Source organism: Nuphar pumila, chromosome 3 (assembly GCF_984573655.1).
Source record: "Nuphar pumila chromosome 3, dmNupPumi1.hap1.1, whole genome shotgun sequence".
NCBI lineage: Eukaryota > Viridiplantae > Streptophyta > Magnoliopsida > Nymphaeales > Nymphaeaceae > Nuphar > Nuphar pumila.
The window spans coordinates 13,729,550-13,754,045 of NC_143251.1; the positions used below are offsets into that span (position 1 = coordinate 13,729,550).

The window sequence follows — 24,496 nt, forward strand, 5'->3', positions numbered from 1 at the left end:
AACTGGTATTCTGAATTCACGTAAGGAAGCTCTATGACTTTTTGCAAGTAGGCTTCTCTGACATAATGACAGTTCATCTCAATATGCTTGGTACGTTCATGAAACGTGTAATTTTTAGCAATATAAATTGCACTTTTATTGTCACAACACAATCTTGTAGGTCCCTAAATTTGCACCCCCATGTCCTTTAATAGTTGATGAATCCACACAATCTCCATAGTTGTAGAAATCATGGCCCGATATTCTGCTTCTGTTGAGGAAAGAGACACTTTCTGTTGTTTTTTTGCACCTCCACGAGATTAGAGATTCACCTAAAAAGATACAAAACCCAATAGTAAAGTGACGGTTATTTGGGTCACCTCCCCAATTAGAGACAGTATATGCAATCAATTCTAAATTAGAAGACGAGGAAAGAAATACTCTCTTGTTTACTGTGCCTTTTATGTATATGATAATACGAAGGACAACACTCATATGAACCGAGGTGGGAGCATGCTGGAATTGACTTACAGTATGAACGGCGTGAGATATGTCGGGCCTTGTAATACTAAGATACATAAGAAACCCCACAAGTTGCCGATAAGGAGTAGGGTTATCCAGAGGAACCCCATCATCAATCTTCATTTTAGAGCCCACAACTTCAAGAGTCTCGCAAATTTTCTCATCTAAAATGTCGGATCTGTCAAGAATCTCACAAGCCAACTTAGATTGAGACAAAAAATAACCTCTATGAGAAAAGGCAACTTCAATACCCAAAAAATATGTCAGATATCCCAGATCTGACATCTCAAACTTTTCCTTCAGAGTGGATTTGATATTTCTGATGGCTTTAACATCACTACCTGTAATAAGCATGTCATCAACATATAACAACAAAATCACAATTCCATCATTCGATCTTTTGATAAAAAGGGTTGTGTCAGTATAACAAGAAATGAATCCTGTTTCAATCATTATTTCGTTGAATTGATCGTACCAAACTTTTGGAGCTTGCTTTAAGCCATATAAGGCTTTTCTAAGGCGGAGGACTTTTCCCTTAGGAACATTCATGCCAGGAGGAGCTTCCATGTAGACTTCTTCATTTAGGTCTCCATTCAAAAATGCATTTTTAACATCCATTTGATATGTGTTCCATTTTCTAATAGATGCAATAGTAATTAAACATCTCACAGTGACCATTCTAGCCACAAGAGCAAATGTTTCATCGTAATCAATACCATACTCCTGACTGTACCCTTTTGCAACAAGTCTAGCTTTGTATCTTTCAAGAGTCCCATCGCTCTTGGTTTTAACTTTGAAAACCTATCTACATCCAATTGCCTTCTTTCCTTTAAGAAGACATTGAAATTCCCAAGTTTTGGCTCGGTTAAGTGCACTAAGCTCAGATTTCATAGCATCTCTCCATTTAATTTGAAGCCAAGGGAGAAGTGTGAATCCTTTTCACCCATTAGAGAGAATAGAAAGAGAGGTAAATGCGTACCACAATACAAAATGAATTCCTACTTGATGTAGGATGCTTCTAAAATATTAATTGAAGGACAGAGTCTTCACTCCAACCACCACACCTTGATGGCACGCTTTTCGAGGTGCTCCAACAAAGAGAAAAGATGCACGATCTTCTTTTCTTTTGAACCTTGCTCTGATACCATGTAAAAATACCTTCGAAGATGTGCACTATAAGCACCAACACCGTAAAAGAATATGTGTTCAAACACACACCAAGAACACTTGAACAAAAGTACCAAAAAGGTACAAAGGGAACACCCACAAATGCATAAGTTGAATCCAATAAGAGAGGGTGAGCACTAAAGGCTCTCACAAGAATACATCTTAAAGGGGGGGAAGCCCCCTATTTATAATACAAAAGAAGACCAAGTGGGAGGGGCTCTTACTAGCCGTTGGAGGGGGTCCAAGGTCTACCCCCTCCCACTTTGACTTAGTCAAAGCAATAAAAAATGAAAAAGAAAGAAATAGAAAAAGAAAAATAATAAAAATTACATGCATGTTCACAATTGTGAAGTTGCGTAAAAAGGGAGAATGCTGAAATGACCAAAATGCCCCTAGGGCTTACAATATATATATATATATATATATATAAGAGTGACACATTTTAACACATGTTACCACATACTTCTAGACCATCAGTGTTATCTCACATGAATGCATCTATGGGACGCAAGATACAGAAGTTCAAGTTGAGTTCTCATTGTGAATATAATATATGAGAATGTGGTAAAGACTAAAAGAAGTAGAAAATTGAAGTATCTACGAGACATAGTCCAACTAGGTCTCTGAAAAGACGAGGAACCTGTAACTTTTTAGCAAAGAACCAAGGATAATTGTTTCAGATCCTTACACTTATAAAGAACTCCAGTACCATCAAAGTAGAACAGAATGCAGGACACGAAAATGGCTGCTAAACCGTCCTTCCCCCTTTTTGTGAGATTATCAAATTCTTTGTCGCTGATCTTACTCTAGTAAGCATTTATTGGGTTAAATGTTTATAATATAAAAACAAATAAATCCCTTCTCACACAAAGCCTAGTTAAAAGACTTTTAACAAGAATCAAGACAGAAAAAGCAAGAGCTATATAAACAGAAGCTGATGAATATAGCAGCAAGAGAGAATGAAATGTGAAAGAACCTTTCAAAAAGCAGACACCATCATCAGAAACTTTACTGCGGGCTAGTTGCAACTCTCTCAAGTTTGTTAATCCTGTCCCACATCAAATAAAGATATATCATGAAACAAAGTCAATAAGGTAAAAGCATGTGTTAGCAGATAAGGAATCACACTCCCCATGAATACTAATAAAGAACTAACAGATCGATGTACTTTATGTCTTTATCTGGTTGAAATTAACTACAAAGGCCTCCATGTGGATTGAGATAAACAAATCAGTGCAGAGGATAATAAGGATTAAGGACATTTCTACATCTACATTATTAACAAGCAAAGCCTCAAAACATTGCATGATGTGCTAAAAACATGTTCAAGGTGGTTCAAATAAATATGGAAGTCCACACACACACACACATGCACACGTGCATGTTCACACACAGACATGTACAGACACATGCATACACGTCACAGACACAAACACGCATGCACACACGTGCCCACACATGCACATGCATGCATGCACACACACAGATAGATAGACAGATGTAGATATATTTATGTATGTATTCTACCATAGGCATCCAAGTTTCTTGCACTGACAAGAGGAAGCCTTCAAATTCTTTTCTGACTAGCTGAGTCCATTTTTTTATTATAGTTTACATACATCTAATCCTCCTGCCCAAAACCAATGAGGAAGCATGTCTAGAAAGAGAAACCCAATCCTAGTATGTAAAGTGAAGAAAGGAAACAAAGATGAGACTATATAGTTTGGACTCTAAAAGAACAGCTAAATCTATGCAGAAATGCTACAAATGCATGAACAATGGCAAACAATTAATCCACTCAATAATGCAATGATGTCCCACCAATATATACATTTGAAGAAAAAAAACACAACACAACTTACTAAATAATGACCGACAAGTAAAAGATGAAGGCTGACTACATCAGCAAAAAATGAAAACTGGAAAAAAAAAACAAGCACTCTAAGGAAGAAAGTGCACAAGCGTACAAAACAGTGAAGCTAAACATTCAGGTTGAATAGTTTAGAAGTTGTCACCTGGCATGGTCATTCATATCCAATTTATCAGGAATATGATACACTACAAAAACTAGATTTAAATAAAAAAAATGGATAACCAGCCATATTAGCAATTTCCTTGCATGTAAAAACACAGCCATGCCACAAAGGCCAACCCTAAAAAGAGGAATATCATTAAAGAAAAGGTCAAAAGCTATGTCACATGGGTGCGGGGATGCGGCACTTCCAAAAAACCCGGGTGCGGGGATGCGGCAAAAATGTAAAAAATTATATATATATATATATATATATATATATATATATATATATATATATATATATATATATATATATATATATTAAGTCCAAAAGTTGGACATAAATGACCCTGGGTGCATTGACTGCATCCAGGGTCAGGTTGACCGCATCGGGTGCGGGTGCGGCACCTAGTTGGAGAATCCCTGTGACATATAGGACAAAAAAAAATTCTTGGCAATTTTTTTTAAGTCCGAAAAATTGGACAAAAAATGACCCTGGTTGCGTTGACCGCACCCAGGGTCGGGTTGACCACATCCGCGTCGCATCGACGCGGGTGCGGCACCCTGCTAGCCGAATCCCTGTGACATAGGTCAAAAGTAATGCTGTTATGTGTAATCAGGAAAAGAGATCACTGCCCATAAAAGACAGTCAGCCATCCACTTGAAGGATTTATAGTCAGAACGTTTCAGTTACATAACAGGTACACCACCTTCTGAATGAAAAAAAGAAATACAAAACATAAAAGCTACCTGAAAGGGGCTTGACACCGGAATTTGTAAAAAGAGGAATATCATTAAAGAAAAGGTCAAAAGTAACGCTGTTATGTGTAATCAACATTATATGTGTCAATTCGAAATAAATTGTAGGCAAAATTCGAAGGAAAAGAGATCAATGCCCATAAAAGACAGTCAGACATCCACTTGAAGGATTTATAGTCAGAACGTATCAGTTACATAACAGGTCCACCACCTTCTGAATGAAAAAAAGAACTACAAAATATAAAATCTACCTGAAAGGGGCTTGACATCGGAATTTGTAATGCAGTTACACCATCCAATATTAAGTGACTCGAGCTTTGTCAGACCTTACAATGCAGAATACAAAATAAACATCAAAACCAGAATAACAATGTAAAAAAGAAAAGACCCCTGAATAACTTTATCAAATCAACCTCAATCACTTCATCATCATTTCATTGTGTTACTACTAAATCAATTCTATTATCATTTTGTTCCACCACTGACAGGAATAAAAAACATTACTTTTAACACAACATAATGGGAATGAGGATAGTCTGTGGAGGTGCCATCAACAAAAGGTTTTTTACCCTACCTTATTTCATATTTTAGTATTTGCATGAAGATGGCACTGGTATCCTGTGTGATTATGGATTGCAGTCACTTGGATCATGCAATATACAGAGAATGGCAGGTCCGAGTTAAGAGATTCATTATTTTGGACAAACAAAGAATACAGAATGGAGTTGGACAGATTTTCTGCACCATGCATCACCTTGAAAGAATTCAAACAGCTATTAGCAGCTCGAAAGAAGACAATAAAATTTCTAATGCCTAAGATTAGAGATTTGGAAAAGTGAAATTGCTGCAGGCCTTAGATTCATGATGCCCAGCTCTTAAATAAAAGAGATTCCAATTAGACAAAGGGCAGAAACATAGACAGATGATGGTGGTAAATGGCCAGAAGCTGGACCAAATGCTACAAACTGGGGAAAAGTATCACTGTATAAGATAAACTATCATTTACAAGAACATAAAGTGGAAAACTAGAAGTTTCCTTGGACCTCTAGTGGTCCACGAAAGGGTGGTGATGGAGCAATGTTAGTTATAGAGGCAGAGCTTTTATATGAAGTTGTATGTAAAGTAATCTGTGATATTCAGATAAGGAATTCTTAGGTCCTAACTCTCCAATCTCCATATGCGTCTTGAAAGAAATCTATGTATGTTACAAGAGAAGCGAAAGTTTAATACATCCATCCAAAAGGAAGGTTGTCACACATTTAGATTAGTAAATCACTCCTCATAGTGACTTGAATTTGTGAAGGAAGAGTAGGAGCATGTAGCATTATCATAGATAATAATAATCATAATTGTAATAATAATAATTTTCATCCATCATTAGTTTCTGGTATCGCAACACAATTATTGAAAAGGTGCTCACAGCATGTGAAAAAGCAAGTTCGCTTCTGTTGCCTCTGGGAACCAAAGTGCATGTCTAGGAAAACTGTATCTCGGCTATGTTGCAGAGACACTTAGCCTGTCACAGAAACACTTCACTTAGACTGCCTAGCCAATAATGGTACTTCATGACACAAATATAGATGTCAGATAACCCGTCATGGACCCTATCAAACCTATGTTCAACATGGTCAACATCATGCCCACGACTTAATCCATGTTTCTTCTATAATCTAAAGCCATATATTGTTATCACTTGATGCTTCTTTTCATAATTTGTTTGAATATTGACATGGTAAATTTTCATTGTGCAATTGGAACCTGGAGTCTTGACATACCTGTACATGTATATAAGAAACACATGCAAGAATGCACACACAGAGGTAGCCATACATATGCAGGTATCCACGTATGCACCTAAGTAAACAGGCAAACATGCCTCAACGCCATATTTTTAAAACTTTGTGAGTTTGCATTACTTATCAGGAAGTCATCAGAATTCATGTCAAACACTAGGATATCCTATTATGATTGCTCCACATGTCATCAGAAGAAACAGAGGTTTGATCTTCTGACCAGGATCAATCTTGATCAAAACCCAAAGGTCCTAACAGTCCTCATCATCTTCCCCCTTCCCAGTAGCGAGCACATGCATCACATATTGACTGAAATAGAGTTCAGTGATCTGATGTATGCGAGTTCAGTGATGTGATGCATGTTTGAGTAAGCCTGTGTTTTGATCACTACTGTGTTACTGTTGCTTCGTGCTTGTACTTCTGTGAACAGTTTTTAATAAGAATTCAACTCTTTCATATAAGCACATCTTATCATAATACAATTACATCCACAAGAAATATTCTCTCTTTGAAAATTGAAATCACTTCATACATATCATTTGCATTACAAGCTAAAATTAACAAAACTATCTAGTAAAAACTGCAAGGTACTTGAAAAACAAGTCATTCCAAGTTCTGTCAAACATCTTACAACAGATTATTTGTACAGAAGCTGCAGCAAACAAATAGCATACCCTTCAGGTGCACAAGTCCACCATGAATACCTGGACACCGTTCCAGGTCCAGATTTATCAAGTTAATCAATCCAGCGAAGGCAGACATTCCTTGAGCTGTTATGGAACTGCTCTTTTTGAAACTCAAAGTTGTCAAGTTTGAAAGCCCTGAAACCCCACCCATGGTCATTAGCAAGCACATTACATGCTTCATTCAAAATCCACAGTAAAAGTAAAGGGCAAACAAATAGGAAATAATCTATGCGGAATATTATCAATCAACAGTGATAACTAATAACATAGCCTTGAAAACTGTTAAAATATGTGTATCATCGACATTTGTAATCTCGTATATATTTATATTCATATATATAAATAGATATATATATATATACATATATATATGTATATGTATATCTATTTATATATATGAATATAAATATATATACTTTATTCACCCAAAAGGGTATTTCTGTAAATTCCTGTTTTGCGCATATTCCACTTTGGAATATTGCTTGTAATTTTTATTTTTATTTTTATTTTTATTTCTTTCTTTTTCTTATTTTTTCCCCTTTTATTTTTGGCTTTTGTGCCACATAGGGAGGCTCCCCAAAGAGTCGTTGGGGAGCCTCTGACCGTTGGGGGCTCCCAACGACTCTCTTGGGAGCCCCCTTTGTGGTTCCTTCTTATGCTTATAAATAGGGGCTCTCCCCTTTGTATTTCGGTATCCTTGTGGGAGCTCTTGCTCCATTGTAATGGGGTTTTTACCCCTTCTCCATTATTTCTTCAATGATATGCAACTTATGACTTTATGTCATATTTTTCCCTTTTTATGGGTTTTATGTGTTAGCACATTATGTGCTTGTGTTGTTTCCCTTTAATGGGTATATTTGTACTTCACGTGCATAGGTATGGGTTCATTATTGAACCCAATGTATTTCAAGTCATTTTCTAACATGGTATCAGAGCAAGGTCACGATGGGGTTGTCCTTGGGTGTAACGGAAAGCGTGTCGCTTAAGAAATGGTAAAGTATTCATTGCTCTTCCTTTTTGTTTTGAAGTTATTCGGTATGTATCCCTTTTCTTAAAAGTATTATGCATTTGAAAATATGTTTCTTGCATATAGTTTGTTCGTTTAATGGTTATGATCAGTGTTGTGAAAAGCGTTGAGGCGTAGCGAGGCGCTCAACCAAAAACCGAGGCGAGGCATAAGCCTTGAGGCGTAAAGCGTAAGCCTCAAAATTTTTTTTTGAAAACTTTTAAAAAATTATAAAAAAATATCTAAAAATACAAATAAAGAAAGAAATGTGTTATTGATGAAATTGACAACCAATAAGAAATAGAAAATGTCAAATAAGTACTAAAAAATATAAGATTAACATATAAAAGTAACTAAAACCTGATTACATAACTAAAAAATATATGAGATTAGCCTACAAAAGTTAAAATATATGGGATTAACCTATAAAAGTTAAAATATATGAGATTATTCTAAAAAATATGAGATTAACATATAAAAGTAACTAAAAAATTGATTACATAACTGGAAAATATATGAGATTAACTAAAAGAAATTAAAATATATGAGATTATTCTAAAAAATATGAGATTAACGTATAAAACCTAACATCAAACCATGACAGTATATCATACACCTAACATCAAACCATGGCAGTAGAAGTAAATTTAGCCACAAACAACTTAGTTATTGTATTGTGGAATAATTAAAGATTGATAAAATTGATTAAATACTTAGTATCAAGAGCATTTACATTATTATGCCATAAAATAAGTTTGTTTGCATGTGCACACAGTGTTTTGGCCAATGAATGGAAACTCTAAATAAAGTAAAGTAAAAGGGTAAAGAAGACATGAGAGGGATCCCCAACATGAAAAGAGATCTGATATTTTTTTATGACATAAGAAGCGAACCAATACAATTAGCCAGAATCCTATATATTCCCAAACCTATACCATGTGCTTGAAGTTAGACTATTGGATTTGATTCCTGAATTAGTTATACTTGTCAAATTATGTGTTGAAAACTACGTTTCTATAAGCTAAGTAACCAGTGAAACTATGGTTCTCTTTACTGATCCAACTGTGATTTGCATCTTTTTATGAGACAGCGTGCAAAATACAACACTCCCAGTGTGGATGCTATTGAGAAAGCAAGAACAGTTCAACTGTTACAGTTGTATAAACTGCAGTGAAACAACCGTGACACTTTCATTAACGTGACACCCTTTTCTAAGATCTAGTTATTTAACTAATCCTAGGGATGATGTTTCTATATATATACCTATATATCCATTATTTTTGTAGAATAAGATTTAAGTCTGAGCAGAAAATTGGCCTATTGTTGGCCCATCTTTAAATTCTTGTATAATAGTCTACTACACTTCTAATCTTACTAAAAGTGAATCTAACTTATTGCTTATGACTTGAATAGTAAATTCCAGGACAAACTAATTAAAGTTGAACGATTAAACCTATACAAAGATTCTCACAAAGCACATATGAACAGACACACCACAGGGAGCACTTTGGAGTGGAGATAATAATAGATCGATAAGAGAATCCTGGTATTAATTCTGTGTAAAAAGGTGAATGTGGATATGATGAACATATAAGTGATCACTTTATTGAAGGGGAAAAGTGGGCATGAAAATCAATTATATAATTTCCTTCTTCGATAGGCATGTATCTATGGATTATATATAGAGAGATTCAGATGGCATATGCTAGCTGTTGGAGAGTATAATTTGCTAATGACATAGGATAAAGTTAATTACCCACTTAGTTCTTAATTTCATAAGGGGGTTTACTGTTTTCATACAACTTGCAAAAGATTGGTATTTGAGTTGGACTCCCACTGCATAAAAGTTAGAAAAAGTTGGAGAGAAAATTCAATAGGACAAAACCAGTGTTATTAAAAGCCTCACCTTGAGGCGCGTACGCCTCACCTTGAGGCGCGCCTCGCTCTGAGGCGTACGCCTCAAGGCGTATGAGGCGTGCGCCTCAGGGCTTTTGCGCCTTATGCCTGCGCCTCAAGGCACAAAGCCCCTCGCCTTGAGGCGAGGCGCGCTTTTTGCGCCTTGAGGCGCGTTTTTAATAACACTGGTTATGATAGTTGAATTATGTCTTTTCACATTTCGTATGCTCGTATATTTTAAAAATATCTCCCTCAAATTTGGTGAATTCGTTTGTTGTTCAAATATATAATTTGCGTCTATCAAACTACTCATCGTATATAATAGCAATTTATGTTTTTTTAAATTACCTTCAATTATGTGAGATTTATAATTCTTACATAAGTATCTCATGATTGACCTATAAGTTAATTTTTTAAAATTATATATATGATTTCTTGCTAAAGTAATGATCTTTGCTTAAAATTTCTTAACTCTCATATGAACCCTAATTTGATTTGAGTTCCTCTTTTTTATTATGAATTTTAGTGCATTTTTTTGAAAAATTTGATATAATCCTTATATGAAAATCTCTCACCTCTAAAATCTTTGTTGAATCCTAAAGTAGTTTTTGTTAATGATATCTTATAAGAACTCCTAAAAGTTTTTCAATGTTTCTTTTTTTTGAAAAATTGTTTATGATAAACCATTAGGAAAGATTTTTTAAAAGGAATTTCTCACACTACATAGAGTGCATAGTTCATCTATTGCATCCTTTTGGTATAAATGATTTCATTTTTCATCTTTATAAACTTGTTGGTTTGTATTTTTCATAAGGTTTCGAAACCTCTTAATAATATCTTTTAAAAATGCCTACATTGGCCATAATATGGTTTTCTTTGTCCTCAATTGCAATTGTTAAAGTTTGAGAATTTCAAGCATTGCTCTTTTTATAAAGTGCATACTTGCTCACTTTTGTGTATTTTTGTATTTTGTGCACATTTGTTTCTCAAATACTTGCGCTTGTATGCATTCCCTCTTTTTTATGAAATACATGCCTTAGTGCATGTTTGTTTACACCTTGGTGTGTATTTGTTCAAGTATTGTATGAGTGCCTTCGTGCACATCTTTTATAAAGCCTTTTGTGCTTACATGTGTATTGTCTCTTCGTAGACATTTTTTGCATTATGGAGCCTTTATGCACATTTCTTTTTGTGAAAAATATAATGAATTTAGATATTGAGTCCTTTTTAAATCATTGTAAGTGCTTTTAGCACTTTGTATGTTTCCGCATATCTCATCACAATCAAAGGATTTTTTAAAAATTGTTGTATGGGACTTAATCCCTAAATCTATAAATTTTCAAGTGTTTTAAATATTCTTTCCTTGAGTATTGTGTTAAATCCTTCTTTGTGAACCATTACGGTTCTTATGATTTTTTTGATTAAAAGCTTGATTGTCTTGATGAATTCTTTATGTTGTTGTGTTTATTGCTTAATAAGTCTTTTTTGGTATAAATGACTTGTTTGAAGATTAAGCATAATTTATGTTTATGCAAAATTGTTGTTATAAAGCACATTATTGATTATTGGACCTTTTTGAATCGGTCCTCTTTTCTTTGAAAAATGATTCCTAAAGTGTTTATTGCCTTTTTGTGGCATTTATATTTGTCCATCACATGTTATTTAATGCATCATTGTTTTGGCCTTATTATTGTTTTATTAGAGATGGTGGTTGAGGTGAGTTATGGGCACCTTGAGACTCTAGAATGATTTGATATATGATCTCTAATTATAAGTGTGACACTCGTTGTTATGTCTTTTTAGATTGTCCACTTACCATATTATAGATGGGGGTTGAGGTGAGTTATGGGCACCTTGGGACTCTAGAATGATTTGGTATATGAGTGTGTCACTAGTTTGATCTTGTGCCATTGATATTATGGATGCTTCTATGTAAATGTGATGGACATATGGTATTTGAAACCTTAAATGTTTTAAGGTATATTTAAAATCAAGATGTTTTGGGATTATAGCCCAACCTTTTATTTGTTTATGAATCTTATGAGTGCATTTGCACATTTGTGATTCTGTATGTTGTGCTCGTTGTGCACATGTGTTCTTGTTTTTTTCACAAGTGTTCTTGGTGTGTATGATCACACATTTGTTCTAAAGAATATTATTTTATCGGTTGTAGTATCTTGTTGAAGATACGTTTTACTTGCATTTATTCCAAAATGTTATTATGAGTATTCCTTTTTAAAAGGAATATTTTTTCATTCGAGGTTTATTTTCATTACAAGTTTATTGCCTCAAAAGTCTTTTCCTTTTATGCCCATTATCTAAGTGTCATCATATGTAGACAAGAATTTTATTACACATTCGTCTGTTTTTAGCCCTTTGTTGGCTTTTGCTCTCTTGGTCTAGTAGCTGAACACACTTGTCTTGAGTGTTTTTATATGTAGACAAGGCACGTTGATTCACACCATGGTGTGTGATTTTTAGCCTATGTTGGCGTTTGTGTTCTTGTTCTAGTCGCTTAGATGTATGCCCATGGTTGGCTTATTTCACTCATTTCAAGTGACATCTTATGTACACAAGATATGCATTGTGTTTTAGCCCATGATTGGCTTATTACTCTTGTTCTAGTAGTTGAACATACTTGGTTTTAAGTGTATTTTTTACGTAGACAAGAGATACTTTTTAGTCCATGTTGGCATGTATTCTCTTGTTCTTGTCGTAGATGCACTTATTTCAAGTATTATCATATGTAGACAAGAGGTTCTTTTACACACCTTTGTGTGTGTCTTTGGCCTTTAATGGCTTTTATATTCTTGATCTAGTAGCTTATACACTTGATTTATGGGTCTTGGAGGACTAATGAGGTAGTTGTTTGTAATGGATGAACTATTGTTGAAATTTGCAAAATTTCATTCATGACTTATGTTTTTCAAATGAATCATATTTTTGATATGCATATCAAGTTGATTTCTTAGCATTTAATCGATATATTAAGTGCTTGTGGTTTTTGCCACCCTTATATGTAGAATGTGTTTTTTGTCAATTAAGTGGGACTTTCATAATCAATTTTAAAACCTTGTGAACTCTTGGGTTTATTTTGCCTAAAGTATGCTTGGAAACTTCGTTTCTCTTGTTTGGCACTTCATTACATGTTTGAAGCATGTTTTCTTTGAGTATTAAGTCATTTAATGATATGTATATGCATATGCTCTTTATGGCCTTTTTGGGCTCTCATTCAATAAAGCGTATGTATTTTATGCATCTTCGTAGGCTTCTTGTGGTATCCCTTAGGGGATCTTTTTGTTATTTCCCATTATGGGGTTATAATTGTCCAATGATGGACCTTATGAATGCATTATGCATTCTTGCAATTTATTTCTGCATAATTTGCTTCCGCTCATTTTGTTTTAACATGATGTATGATTTTGAAACTTTGGGGTCGTTTCTGCATAATTTGCATAACTTCTAACATGTGTCATCCATAATTATGCTAGTTAGAAATGTTCCGTTTGAGTAAAAGTGCAAAGATATGTTTTACTTGTTTCTTTGTTGTTTTTCTACAGGATTGCTAAGATGTGGAACATTAGATACATCCTGGATTCGATCGATGGTGAACTGGATTTGAAGACCTAGCTCAACTGTCATGAAGATGGAGCTTTTCCCTTAAAAACTTTTGAAGAATTGGACTTCGTTTCAAGACTTTCCTTTGATTTTCCAAACTTTCGGGTTTTTCCCCGCAAAGTTTGAGGGGGGATGTTAAAATATGTGTATCATCGACATTTGTAATCTCGTATATATTTATATTCATATATATAAATAGATATATATGTATATGTATATCTATTTATATATATGAATATAAATATATATATACTTTATTCACCCAAAAGGGTATTTATGTAAATTCCTGTTTTGCGCATATTCCACTTTGGAATATTGCTTGTAATTTTTATTTTTATTTTTATTTCTTTCTTTTTCTTCTTTTTTCCCCTTTTATTTTTGGCTTTTGTGCCACATAGGGAGGCTCCCCAAAGAGTCGTTGGGGAGCCTCCAACGGTCACATATGTGACCGTTGGGGGCTCCCAACGACTCTCTTGGGAGCCCCCTTTGTGGTTCCTTCTTATGCTTATAAATAGGGGCTCTCCCCTTTGTATTTCGATATCCTTGTGGGAGCTCTTGCTCCATTGTAATGGGGTTTTTACCCCTTCTCCATTATTTCTTCAATGATATGCAACTTATGACTTTATGTCATATTTTTCCCTTTTTATGGGTTTTATGTGTTAGCACATTATGTGCTTGTGTTGTTTCCCTTTAATGGGTATATTTGCACTTCACGTGCATAGGTATGGGTTCATTATTGAACCCAATGTATTTCAAGTCATTTTCTAACAAAAACATCATAAACTTAAACCGTCAAGGAAGTCAACCAGATAGCAGCTAGAACATCTATCTACTTTTTTCAGGATCTCAATTGATTAACTAAGAGAATTACAATGTTAACCACCATATTTGACTCAAGTTTGATGGTTACAAGGTGATCACAAAAAATTACATGAGATTGGTTGCAGGCATTCTATTTCTCCATTCCTTTCTATCCATCACAAGACTCAAAGATATACAGATGCAGGACAAGTAGGAGTTATACAGCTGATGAAGCAGAGTCAAAACCTTGTACTACGAGATGAAACTCATGGAGATATTTGACAAAATGCAGTAATCTTGCTTTCCACAGTTTTTTCCTGGCAATCAATTATTCTAAGCATGTCTACTGTCCAAGAGGTCAGATCAAAGAATTCCAGATTTACTTTCAGACATTTAGGGCAATCAACGGTTAGAAATGACTCAAATAGGCCTTTTGCATAGAAAGTTAGAAACTTAGAAACACATTGGAGAGAGCAATAGCATAAAAGTTGTTTGGGAGAATGAATCTGACAAGATAGGCATTTACTCCATTGGATTTGCACCCAAAAGCGACTCCCAAACAGAGCCTAAAATGCAATGCACTATAAAGTAGCTAGCCCCAAAAAAATGACCTTCTCAAACAAAGTCAATTTAGATCAGATACAGAGGGCTAAACAGAATACCTGAAAGAAACCCCAGCCCAGAATCTGATATCCTGTAGCAGTGATTAAAAGTCAGGCTCTGTAGATTTGGACAATCTTTAAGAAGATCAAGCCCAGAATCAGTCACATCTGAGGCAGAAATGTCCACAGACAACAGAGATGGACCCTGAGATGCAATGATACTCATCCAACTGTCTCTCACTCCAGGGTATTCGCCCAGGTAAATGTCCTGCAAAAGAGGAGATAATAGAGAAATCATGCACGAGAGTAAACGTTGACTGTGACAACCCAAAGTTCCAGATTTCCAATAATGAAAGAACTGTGTTAGTAGGATACTTACTTGAAGAGCACAATCACGAAAGGCTCCAAGAGACACATCAGTCAGAAGGTGAGAATCAACTAATTCATTGAATATCTGCTGACTTATATCTCTTGGAATCGTGGTAAAACTATTGTAATCATTTATATGCTGCACCACAAAAAATAAAATAAAAAAGACATTTTAAAGATGAAAATGGAGCTCATCTTTTCTTTGTTACATATAATTCAGCAAGCCCAAGTACCTCACATATTTTATGAATGGTCAATTCCATGAGGGTAGGACATTTGCTTCCCTGTGAGACATCCACACCTGATCGAGGAAATGAATTTGCAATCCATTTTGAACTATGACTTTTGCAGCAATTTCCCGGGATAGCTCTTCTAACATCATCTTCACGTACCTGTTGATATCTTTTCCTGGAACAAGCACCCCCCATGGGATTTAACTGTCTCCTAATAACTTCTCAAATAAGTTAGTGAAACACCAATAAAATATCACAACTATGACCCATCATGAATCCAATGTGAGAAACAACCACATGCTCCAGCCCTCAACACCGAAACAGAAAACACCATAACTTATGCAGCCACCACGTTCATCATAACTCTGAACACCTAGAATCTTTGTCACGCAGACTTCACGTGACCATCATATGGAACTGGAGAAAGCAAACCATCTAGCAAGGCTCTCTGGAAAAGCCCAAAAAGCCTACAAAACAACAAATTATAATCAATAAGCTTCCATGTCGTATATTAATTTCAACTGCACGTCAGCAATAACATAAGCACAAGACGATCATCATACTCCTCAACCTTAATATGTTCGAGATCGGATCAACAATTTTATTTATTTGTCACCATCTTAATTGGGTTCTTTCGACAAATCTCAGAATTTTTAAGTTCGTGAGCATTCATCTCCTTTTAAGTGAGAACCAGTGATCAAAAATCTTGGCTCAATTCAAAGTTAGAAAGAACTCAGCCCAAATAAGAGAAATTCAGAAGATGATGGAGTATGTGCAAGTGCCCATATTTATTTCAAACACTTATTTGCACAAGAATGAAGTTTACTAGAAGAATTTTAGGACCTTGGTCGACATTCTAAGTCAAGTTTTAAACTAATATAACACACAAACACGCGCATCCACACCCAAAGTTTCCATTTTGTGGATATTGGAATTTCTGTCATTAAACTCTAACATTCTCAATTGGAATAGAATTCCAGTGCAATCAGTTCTCCCTAAATGGTTGTTTCTCCTTATGTTTAATAAAGAAACGGGATGAGTAAAAGAGAACACGAGAAAAAAAGGGGACAGAGACGGTGATAAAAACGAATAAATGGACAATAACAATAAACACAAAATATTTACATATACAGAATTGTCTAAATTTGCCAACAAACCACCTCAGGAATCCATATTTACGAAGTAAGAAGGGTAAAAACGAAAAGAAAGGAAAAGAAATGGAAAGGGAAACACAATCATCGAGCAGAAGACTTTCCAATCCAGTAGTAGCCCAATCAATCGCATTAATCACCCAGTAAATCAATCAAAACTAAACGGTTAGCACTGAATCAGAAAGTTTTAGCAATCATTCTTCACACATCAAACATGGGACACGCTACAAACCGCGATGGCCCATCTCCGTCGCCCCCACTCAAACAAGAAGAAGGACCCGTTTCTCTATTGAATAAAGATTCATCGGTAAGCACCAAGCCCAATGTTCAATTTGTTACCATCCCGATGAGCTTAGCACCTCCCCAAAAGTAACAACAGAAAAGAGAGAGAGAGAGAGAGAGAGAGAGAGAGAACAAGTTTTATAGACAAGAATATGAATTCTTCACTTACCACACAGATATCTAAACATTGGCCATTTTAATCCCATAATTAATTAATCAATCAATTAATTCCATTCCAAACACGTCCGGGAACCTTCAGTTAAATCCTTACCAACAGACCTAACCAACCAAAAGAAAAAATGCATAGATATTGCTTTAATAAACTGATAAACGTTATTCAAATTAATCATCTAAACCAAAGCAACGATCAGAACCACGACTCCATATTATCCCTCCAAATCAACTAATTTAAGAACACGAAGATGCTGCTGATGATGATGATTACGATGATGATGAAGGGCTACAGAAGCCCGCAGCAGTAAAATCCACGAACAAAACCCACCAACAAAACAATTGAAAGCGAAAGAAACGAAGAAGAAGAAGAACTCTAAAAGATCAATGAAGCAAACGATTTTCCGAACTCGATCAAGAAAACTGAAACCCGAAAAAAAAAATCCATATCAAACGCCGACCAAGTGACCCACCCGCTAAGAAACAATCACTAGACCCCGCCAATCGGAGAAGAAGCAAGCGATCATCGCGATCGATCGCAAAATTCCGGCGAAGTCGACTACCCGGCGGCCACCACTCACCATGGCAACTACCGAAGAAGAAGAAGAGTAAAGAAAGAACGATAGACGATGATGCTGACGACAATGAACGGGGGTGTATGGTTGAAGCAAAGTAGGAGAAAAGGGCGGGGGTAGGCCGTGACCAAGCGAGCGGTTCGAGGTTCGAAGCCGAGTCTGGAGCTGATTGATCGTATTAGGTTCGGGTTCGGTGCTAGGTTCGGTGGTGGGCCTACCGGTTAAGGGATAAGAAGCGATGAGGGTGACGGTGTTGGTAACTTGGGTGGGGCCACGGAGAGAAAGCGGTTTCGCCTTCCTTGGTGACGTCAGCTGCTGAGCTTGGATTTTTTCGCACGCAAACGTGGCACACAAGGTTTTTGATGACGAGGCGTCCTAAATTTCCATCACCAGTCCTATCTTTTACTCCTAAAATTTGTATCTCAGACAAATTTTCTCACAATCCCAGAAACAGCTATCACTTTTGAGTGAATTTGACAAAAGCGAACCCACTTTACCTCAAGATGCGTGTGATGCGTGACCACAACAAGCTGATATATTTTTTGGAAAATAAGACACAATTAATAAGTTTTTTTATAAATTCTAATTAATAAAAATATCTTCAATATATTAGTACATGTTTTCATTGAAATATATATATTTGCAATATTAAATATATTAAAATAATAGTCATCTCGTGCATCTATACTATAACACCGAAAAAATCCTCTTTTTTGACATGGGACGTGTTCTGTTCGAGGCCGATCTTTCAGAATAGGACATGTGTAGTGTGGAACTCTACTGAGTGAAAAATGCAGTGAGTATAGAAATGTGCAGTATGTGTTCACTTGATCGGTGAAGTGCGGTGGTAACACAACATGTGATAGACATCGGTGTCATTGTTAGTGCATCGTTGTGTGGCGGCATAGACGTGGAGCGTTGTTCGGTTAAGCAGTGTCAGCGGATCAGAAGATATTGCCTTTGGAGATTTGGTTAAAGACCTCTTGACTTGCAAAAAAGTCTCACGCATAGTGGTTGGACGCACGGAGGTGCATGTGGGTTAGGGCTATTTTTTTCAGAAATTACCTTAGGTGATTCCAACCGAGTATGGTGACTCGGGGCTAGGCAAGTGAATGCCTAGGCACTGACGAATGAGTTTGGTTGGTGCTCTTCGCTATGGTGTTCAATCATTAACTGGTCTTCGGACTGGGAGGCACACGGTCTTGTTCCCTTCAGTGACGAGGTTTTGCTATGTTGTGCGCATAGAGCTACAATATGTTTCATGGCACGCAAGGCTAAGACAAAGTTTTTGCCTCTTTCAAGAGTGATAGCTGGTATGGAACCACTATGCACTAAGTGACATGGATTACATGGAATATGCATTTGGAAATGCGCTTGATCAACTTTCGTTAGGCAGCTACACACGGGGTGGTGCGCAGGGCCAATGAAAATGGTTCAGCACATAGAAACGTATTGGCATGTGGCCTTTGACCGTTAAGCTGACCAGCTTGAGCGATTTAGCATGTTGCGGGTTTGCGAAGCATTCTATGCCCGTGACAGAGTGATAGAAAGACTTGCGGTGGTAAAGAAGGACTGTCGCATTGCATTGGCTTATTAAAAAAAATAAGCCCATAACATGTTTCATCCTATGTCAATCTTAGTCGTCTAAAGCATTTGAACGGCTAAGATCAGTCCACATGCAAGTGAAAGTATAGACCAATCATAGCTATCAATTGATTTGTTAGGATGGAACACGTCCTATCTCAAAAGACAAGATCCTTACTCCTTCAACACCTCTCTCAACTTCAATGTTGTCTATATTGATATCAGCCCTAAATCATTGGGCTGCTGATTCATCTGTATCGTTTAATACGATACATGGCATTGACCCAAAAAAATTTAAGATTTATTATGTGTCAATCATAACGTGACGCATGTTAAAATTATTAAAATAATTTTTTAAAAATATAAAAAGAATTTTTTGATATTTTTACATTTATTAAAAATTAACCGAATCAGATACCGATAACATTGCTCAACTCTACTAGTCTGGGAAAATCTTCATCCATGTGTATTGGACTCTAGCCGTGTTGAACTTGAAAACTCTCAATATTACGGGCACAACTTTTTATGTTATAAAATTAAAAAGAAAGTTTTTATTTTAAAATTTTAAAACTTTTTTATTATTTTTTGTAACAAAAAAATTCATGAGTTCATTTGTGTGAAAGCCTTACATCGCTTATCTACGTGGGCTTGCAAGTTCGAATCCCAATGGCATCATTGTATATTTGGTAGGGGTCTACCTAACCCCAGCTTGTCTATAAAAAAAACCCCATGTCGCCCTTTGTTCATCAGGGACTACTCTCAGCCAATGTTGTTAAAATCAATTTCTTAAGGAAAAACCTAAATCTAATTGGCTTGTGAATCAACCCCATTTTACAACTAGATGACATGTGTCATTAAAAAATAAAAAACAAAAAAAATATTTATAAATATTTTCTAACCCATTTGAAAATATTAAAAAAATAATTGAATCAACCTTGAATCATTTTGGAGCCGATTAAATCTGAATCGGACTAATTTTGATAACATTGCTCTTAGTTAGGGCTGGGAAACAAGCTAAGCCGTTCTCATGTTTGGGTGTGAAAAAGGTCGTTCAAACTCATAAAATAAGCTCAGCAAGCTTAATATGAACAATAGATACTCAGCTCAACTCAATTCGTGTAAGCTTGTAAGAAACATATTTTCAATATATCTTACATGTATTTTTGTAATCTTATTTCTTTCAGCTCAATCAATATATTTTTTCTATAAACAAGTCAGCTCGATTAACTTAAGCTCTTTAAACTTGCTTGGATTGCCACAAGAATGAGCCAAAGCTTGAACTCTTCAAGCTCACCCCCATTCAGCTCTACTCTCAGCTTCCACGTCATGACAAGGAACATGCACCTCTTGACATGTCCGTTCATCTTGGTAGAGTTCATAGGTCGCTCCACAAGACAAGTAGAAGTTAAAGAAACTACACAACCCTTGTGATGGCTTGTAACTAGGGATGGCAGTGGACCAGGGTGAGGGGCAGGTGACAACGTCTTCACCTCTCCCTCCTACCACCGTCTCAAAATCTTGCCCTCCATCCCCGCCTTCATCTTCACACGGGTTTTGATTTTAACCTCTGTTTCCCGTTTCATGTCTTCCATCTCTGGTCGAAATAGGGCAAAGCAGGACGAAACCCCATTTCCCTGGTCATTCTTCCACTGCTGCCATCGTTAGAGAAAAGAGTTGAGAGAAATAGAAGCTATCGTAGTTCGTTAGAAGGAGAGAAGAAAGATTCCAAAAAGGATTTTATGTTAGGGTTAAGAATATATATATATATATATATATAAGAGTATAATAATAATTTTCTTAACGGGTATCAAGGAGGGGGCAAAAGTAAGTCCATCACGGCTTCCATCCCCACATGGGTTTTGATTTTGACCTCCATCCCTGGTTCATTCTCCCTTTCATGTCCTCCATCCCCGGTCCAAATGGAGCGAAGTAAGACAGACCTGTTTTCCCCTATCCACTCCCATTCCTACTTTAACATAATTTGAAACACTTAAAGCTTATTCATAAATTTTGACTAAAAGTTAGTTATTTACATGCAACTTTTTCCTTCTTATCAAAAATATATCTCGATGGGACCAGTTGCAGTTTGACATATTCGTAATTGTATTAGATGGTCATGGATGACAATGATCCTTCTTTGACTTTTTCGGGAAGGAGGGGTTCACTTTTTTTTTTCAAAAAATAACCGTACTATCCTTGAGAATAATGTTATTTAAAATATTGCATTATCTTTCTCATACTCATTCACTCGATTTTAGCTTAATATGAGAGGTATTTTTAGCAATCTTCTCTTTACTTAGAACATAAAAAAAGGTGGATCCACACTTAAGGGAAACTTCTTTTTCTTGAGAAAGTTCAAATTTGTTCCCTATCAACATTAAAAAACAATTTTATTTGAAAGCTTAAAACCAAGGTTGTTAAATGCGATGAGGCGAAGCGAGGCGTTGAGCATGCGCTTCGCCTTTGAGGCGTACGCCTCTCACAATGTGAGACTCTCAAGCAAGGTTGTAAATGCGATGAGGCGAAGCGAGCCGTATGCCTCAGGTACTGAGGCATACGCCTCTCACAACATTGCTTAAAACCCCTATACGCTAAGGGACATGTGCAAAATATAGCATGAGAAGATGGTAAATGAGGAGCTTTTATCATGGGACTTCATGATTTTAAAATCTACAGTCCGCACAGGTACGACTCTCACCGGGTGTGCAGATGCTTTTCAATAGTGGGCTTCATAAAGGTTCGAGTGTCCGTAAACCCACCCCGAGGCTCCCAGCTTCGGCAGGAAACTTGATTGTCAAAAAACACGCACAGCAAGGCTCAAGCTGGTTGTAATTCCGGATAAGCAATAGGAGTTAGGAGTTTGTCATACCTTACCTTACGAAAAGTCATGGGCTTTGGTAAGCTTTCTTCTTTATTCGTTATTGGAGCATGGTTGCAACCATTCCCCCTCCGTCGTTGGTGAAAGAAAAAGCAACCTTCTATCTGACCTCTGTAGAAAAGAAAGATGGAGAGGCAAGGGGAAAAATTGTCCCCTCTCTGATAACCTTAGTGGGTCATATAGAGCGTGGAGCCTGCTACCGCATAGGTAGAAAAAGAGGGAGCAAGGAAGGAAGAACAACCGGTTTACTTTGGCACATGAGGTGACGGGTTTGGCTAGGTAACATAATGAAAATGGATCACACTGCAAATCCTAGAATGATGGTTCTACCCTGTCCTTGGTCTCGGGGGCGGCGAGCAGCACGGAACTTTTGGTGTACTTCTGGATGAGTAATAGGAGTTAGGAGTTGGTTTAAAAAAACATGAGTTTTCTCTCTCCCTTTTCTAGAGTTTACCACGATTGTCACTGGCCTATTTCCTTCAATGGGCCAGCGCGGCGTGACGGTCCTTCCCTACCGCCGCAAGCCTACTCGTCAGCTCGCTTGCCGGTCGCGGAAGCTTGTAATCAGAGTGCAAGAGAGCAAGAGAGAATAGAGGGAGAGAAATTGTAATCACAAGAAGCAATCACAACGAGGGTGAACAAAAGAAAGCTCTACGCATTTAATTCATTCACAATTTTGCCCGCAGGCTATTACAGTTCAAGTATACGGGCTGCCCCTTCGGGGTATTGATTCACCTAAACCGGGCAGCTTACATCAGACTCAACAAAAGTAAAACAGACTCTAGCGCAACTGTACACTGTAAGTCGCAAGGGAACATGCTCCCCCCTTCAAATCATGCGCCGTCCTCGGCGCCATCTATTTCGTGGTAAGCCCTGACTTCAGCTGGGTAGCGGTTGTTCATTCGAAATGCAGGCTCCCACGTTGGTTCCGCTGTTTCCTCCCACTGCACCAAGTATTTCTTCGCTTGCCCCAAGTAGTTGACCTTGTGGCGAAGGATCTGACTGAGGTGCTTCTCGGCCCGTTGTGCTGTCGGGGCCCTCTGCATGATGGGAGCGCATTGCGGCACATTGCGTTCCGGGTCTCCATCATCTGGATGGAACTGCTTGAGGTTGCACACGTGGAACACCGGGTGCACCTTGAAGTCTGGGGGCAACTCCAGCTTATATGCCAGCTTGCCCACCTTCTTTGTGATGATGAAGGGTCCCTCATACTTTCTGAGTAGTCCGCGGTGCCGCCCACGGAAAATGCCTGTGCGACCAGGATATAACTTCACCAACACTTGGTCCCCAACTTGGAACCCTGCGGGCCGACGGTGTTTGTCCGCTCACTTCTTCATTCTCTTCGTCGCTTTGTGTAAGAATGCCTTCGCCAACTCATTCTGCTCGTGCCAGTCGCGAACAAACTGATAGGCGAAGGATGGCCTTCCCTTTTCTTGTGCGGCAAGAGTGTGCGGGGTCAGTGGCTGCTGCCCCGTGGCTATCTCAAACGGGCTGTGGCCTGAAGATTCGCTCTTCTGCAGATTATAACAAAACTGTGCCACATCAAGGAGCTTCACCCAATTTTTCTGATTGGCACTAACAAAGTGCCTAAGGTACTGCTCCAGTATCCCGTTGATGCGCTCTGTCTGCCCATCTGTCTGCGGATGGAAGCTTGTTGAAAACAGCAAATCAGAGCCAAGTAACCGAAATACTTCACGCCAGAACTTGCCCGTGAAGCGAGCATCGCAATCGCTCACAATGCTCTTTGGTATGCCCCAGTGCTTCACCACATGCTTTACGAACAACTCTGCAGTCTTCTCTGCAGGGCACTCCTTGGAAGCTGAGATGAAGGTGGCATACTTTGAGAAACGATCCACCACGACTAAAATAGAACTGAGGCCCTCTACCTTTGGCAGACTAACAGTAAAGTCCATAGAGATGCTTTCCCAAGGACGTTCTGGAATTGGTAGAGGCTCAAGGAGACCGACAGCCTTCTGGTTTGTCCCCTTATCTTGCTAGCAGATGAGGCATGTCCGCACATACCCCTCAACATCGTCTCTCATCTGCGGCCAATAGTAGCCGCGCTCAAGGAGTGCTAAGGTCCGCTCCTGACCAGGATAGCCGGCCCATAGTGTATCATGGCACTCCTTGAGTAGCTCTCGGCGAAGGCTTCCCCACCGTGGTACAAAGATGCGTCCCCCTTTTGTTACAAGGAGGCCATCCTGTAGCCAAAATCGCCGAGTCTTCCCTGCCTGCGCCAGAGAAACAAGGTGTTGTGCGGTCGGATCCTGCTGTGTACCCTCGCGGATGCGGCTCAGCAATGCACCCTCTAAATGCACTTCAGAAGGCTCTGCGCGCACAACAGCTAATTCAGCCTTACGGCTCAGGGCATCCGCCACAACATTGGTTTTTCCAACCTTGTACTCTAAGG

General features: G+C 37.6%; 1 protein-coding gene across 1 annotated transcript in view; it reads right to left on the reverse strand.

Moving 5' to 3' along the window:
* The window catches only part of LOC149842045 (uncharacterized), a 28,549-nt gene extending 10,850 nt beyond the window's left edge, over positions 1-17,699 (reverse strand). Inside the window, exons 1-7 of the mRNA XM_089998858.1 lie at positions 17,523-17,699; positions 15,446-15,912; positions 15,223-15,351; positions 14,904-15,111; positions 6,909-7,055; positions 4,693-4,767; positions 2,645-2,716 (exon numbers count right to left, since the gene is read on the reverse strand). Of these exons, the coding sequence (XP_089854984.1) occupies positions 2,645-2,716; positions 4,693-4,767; positions 6,909-7,055; positions 14,904-15,111; positions 15,223-15,351; positions 15,446-15,640 (826 nt within the window). The 5' untranslated portion in view covers positions 15,641-15,912; positions 17,523-17,699. The remainder of the gene's footprint in view (positions 1-2,644; positions 2,717-4,692; positions 4,768-6,908; positions 7,056-14,903; positions 15,112-15,222; positions 15,352-15,445; positions 15,913-17,522) is intronic.
* Between the last annotated feature and the right edge of the window lie 6,797 nt (positions 17,700-24,496).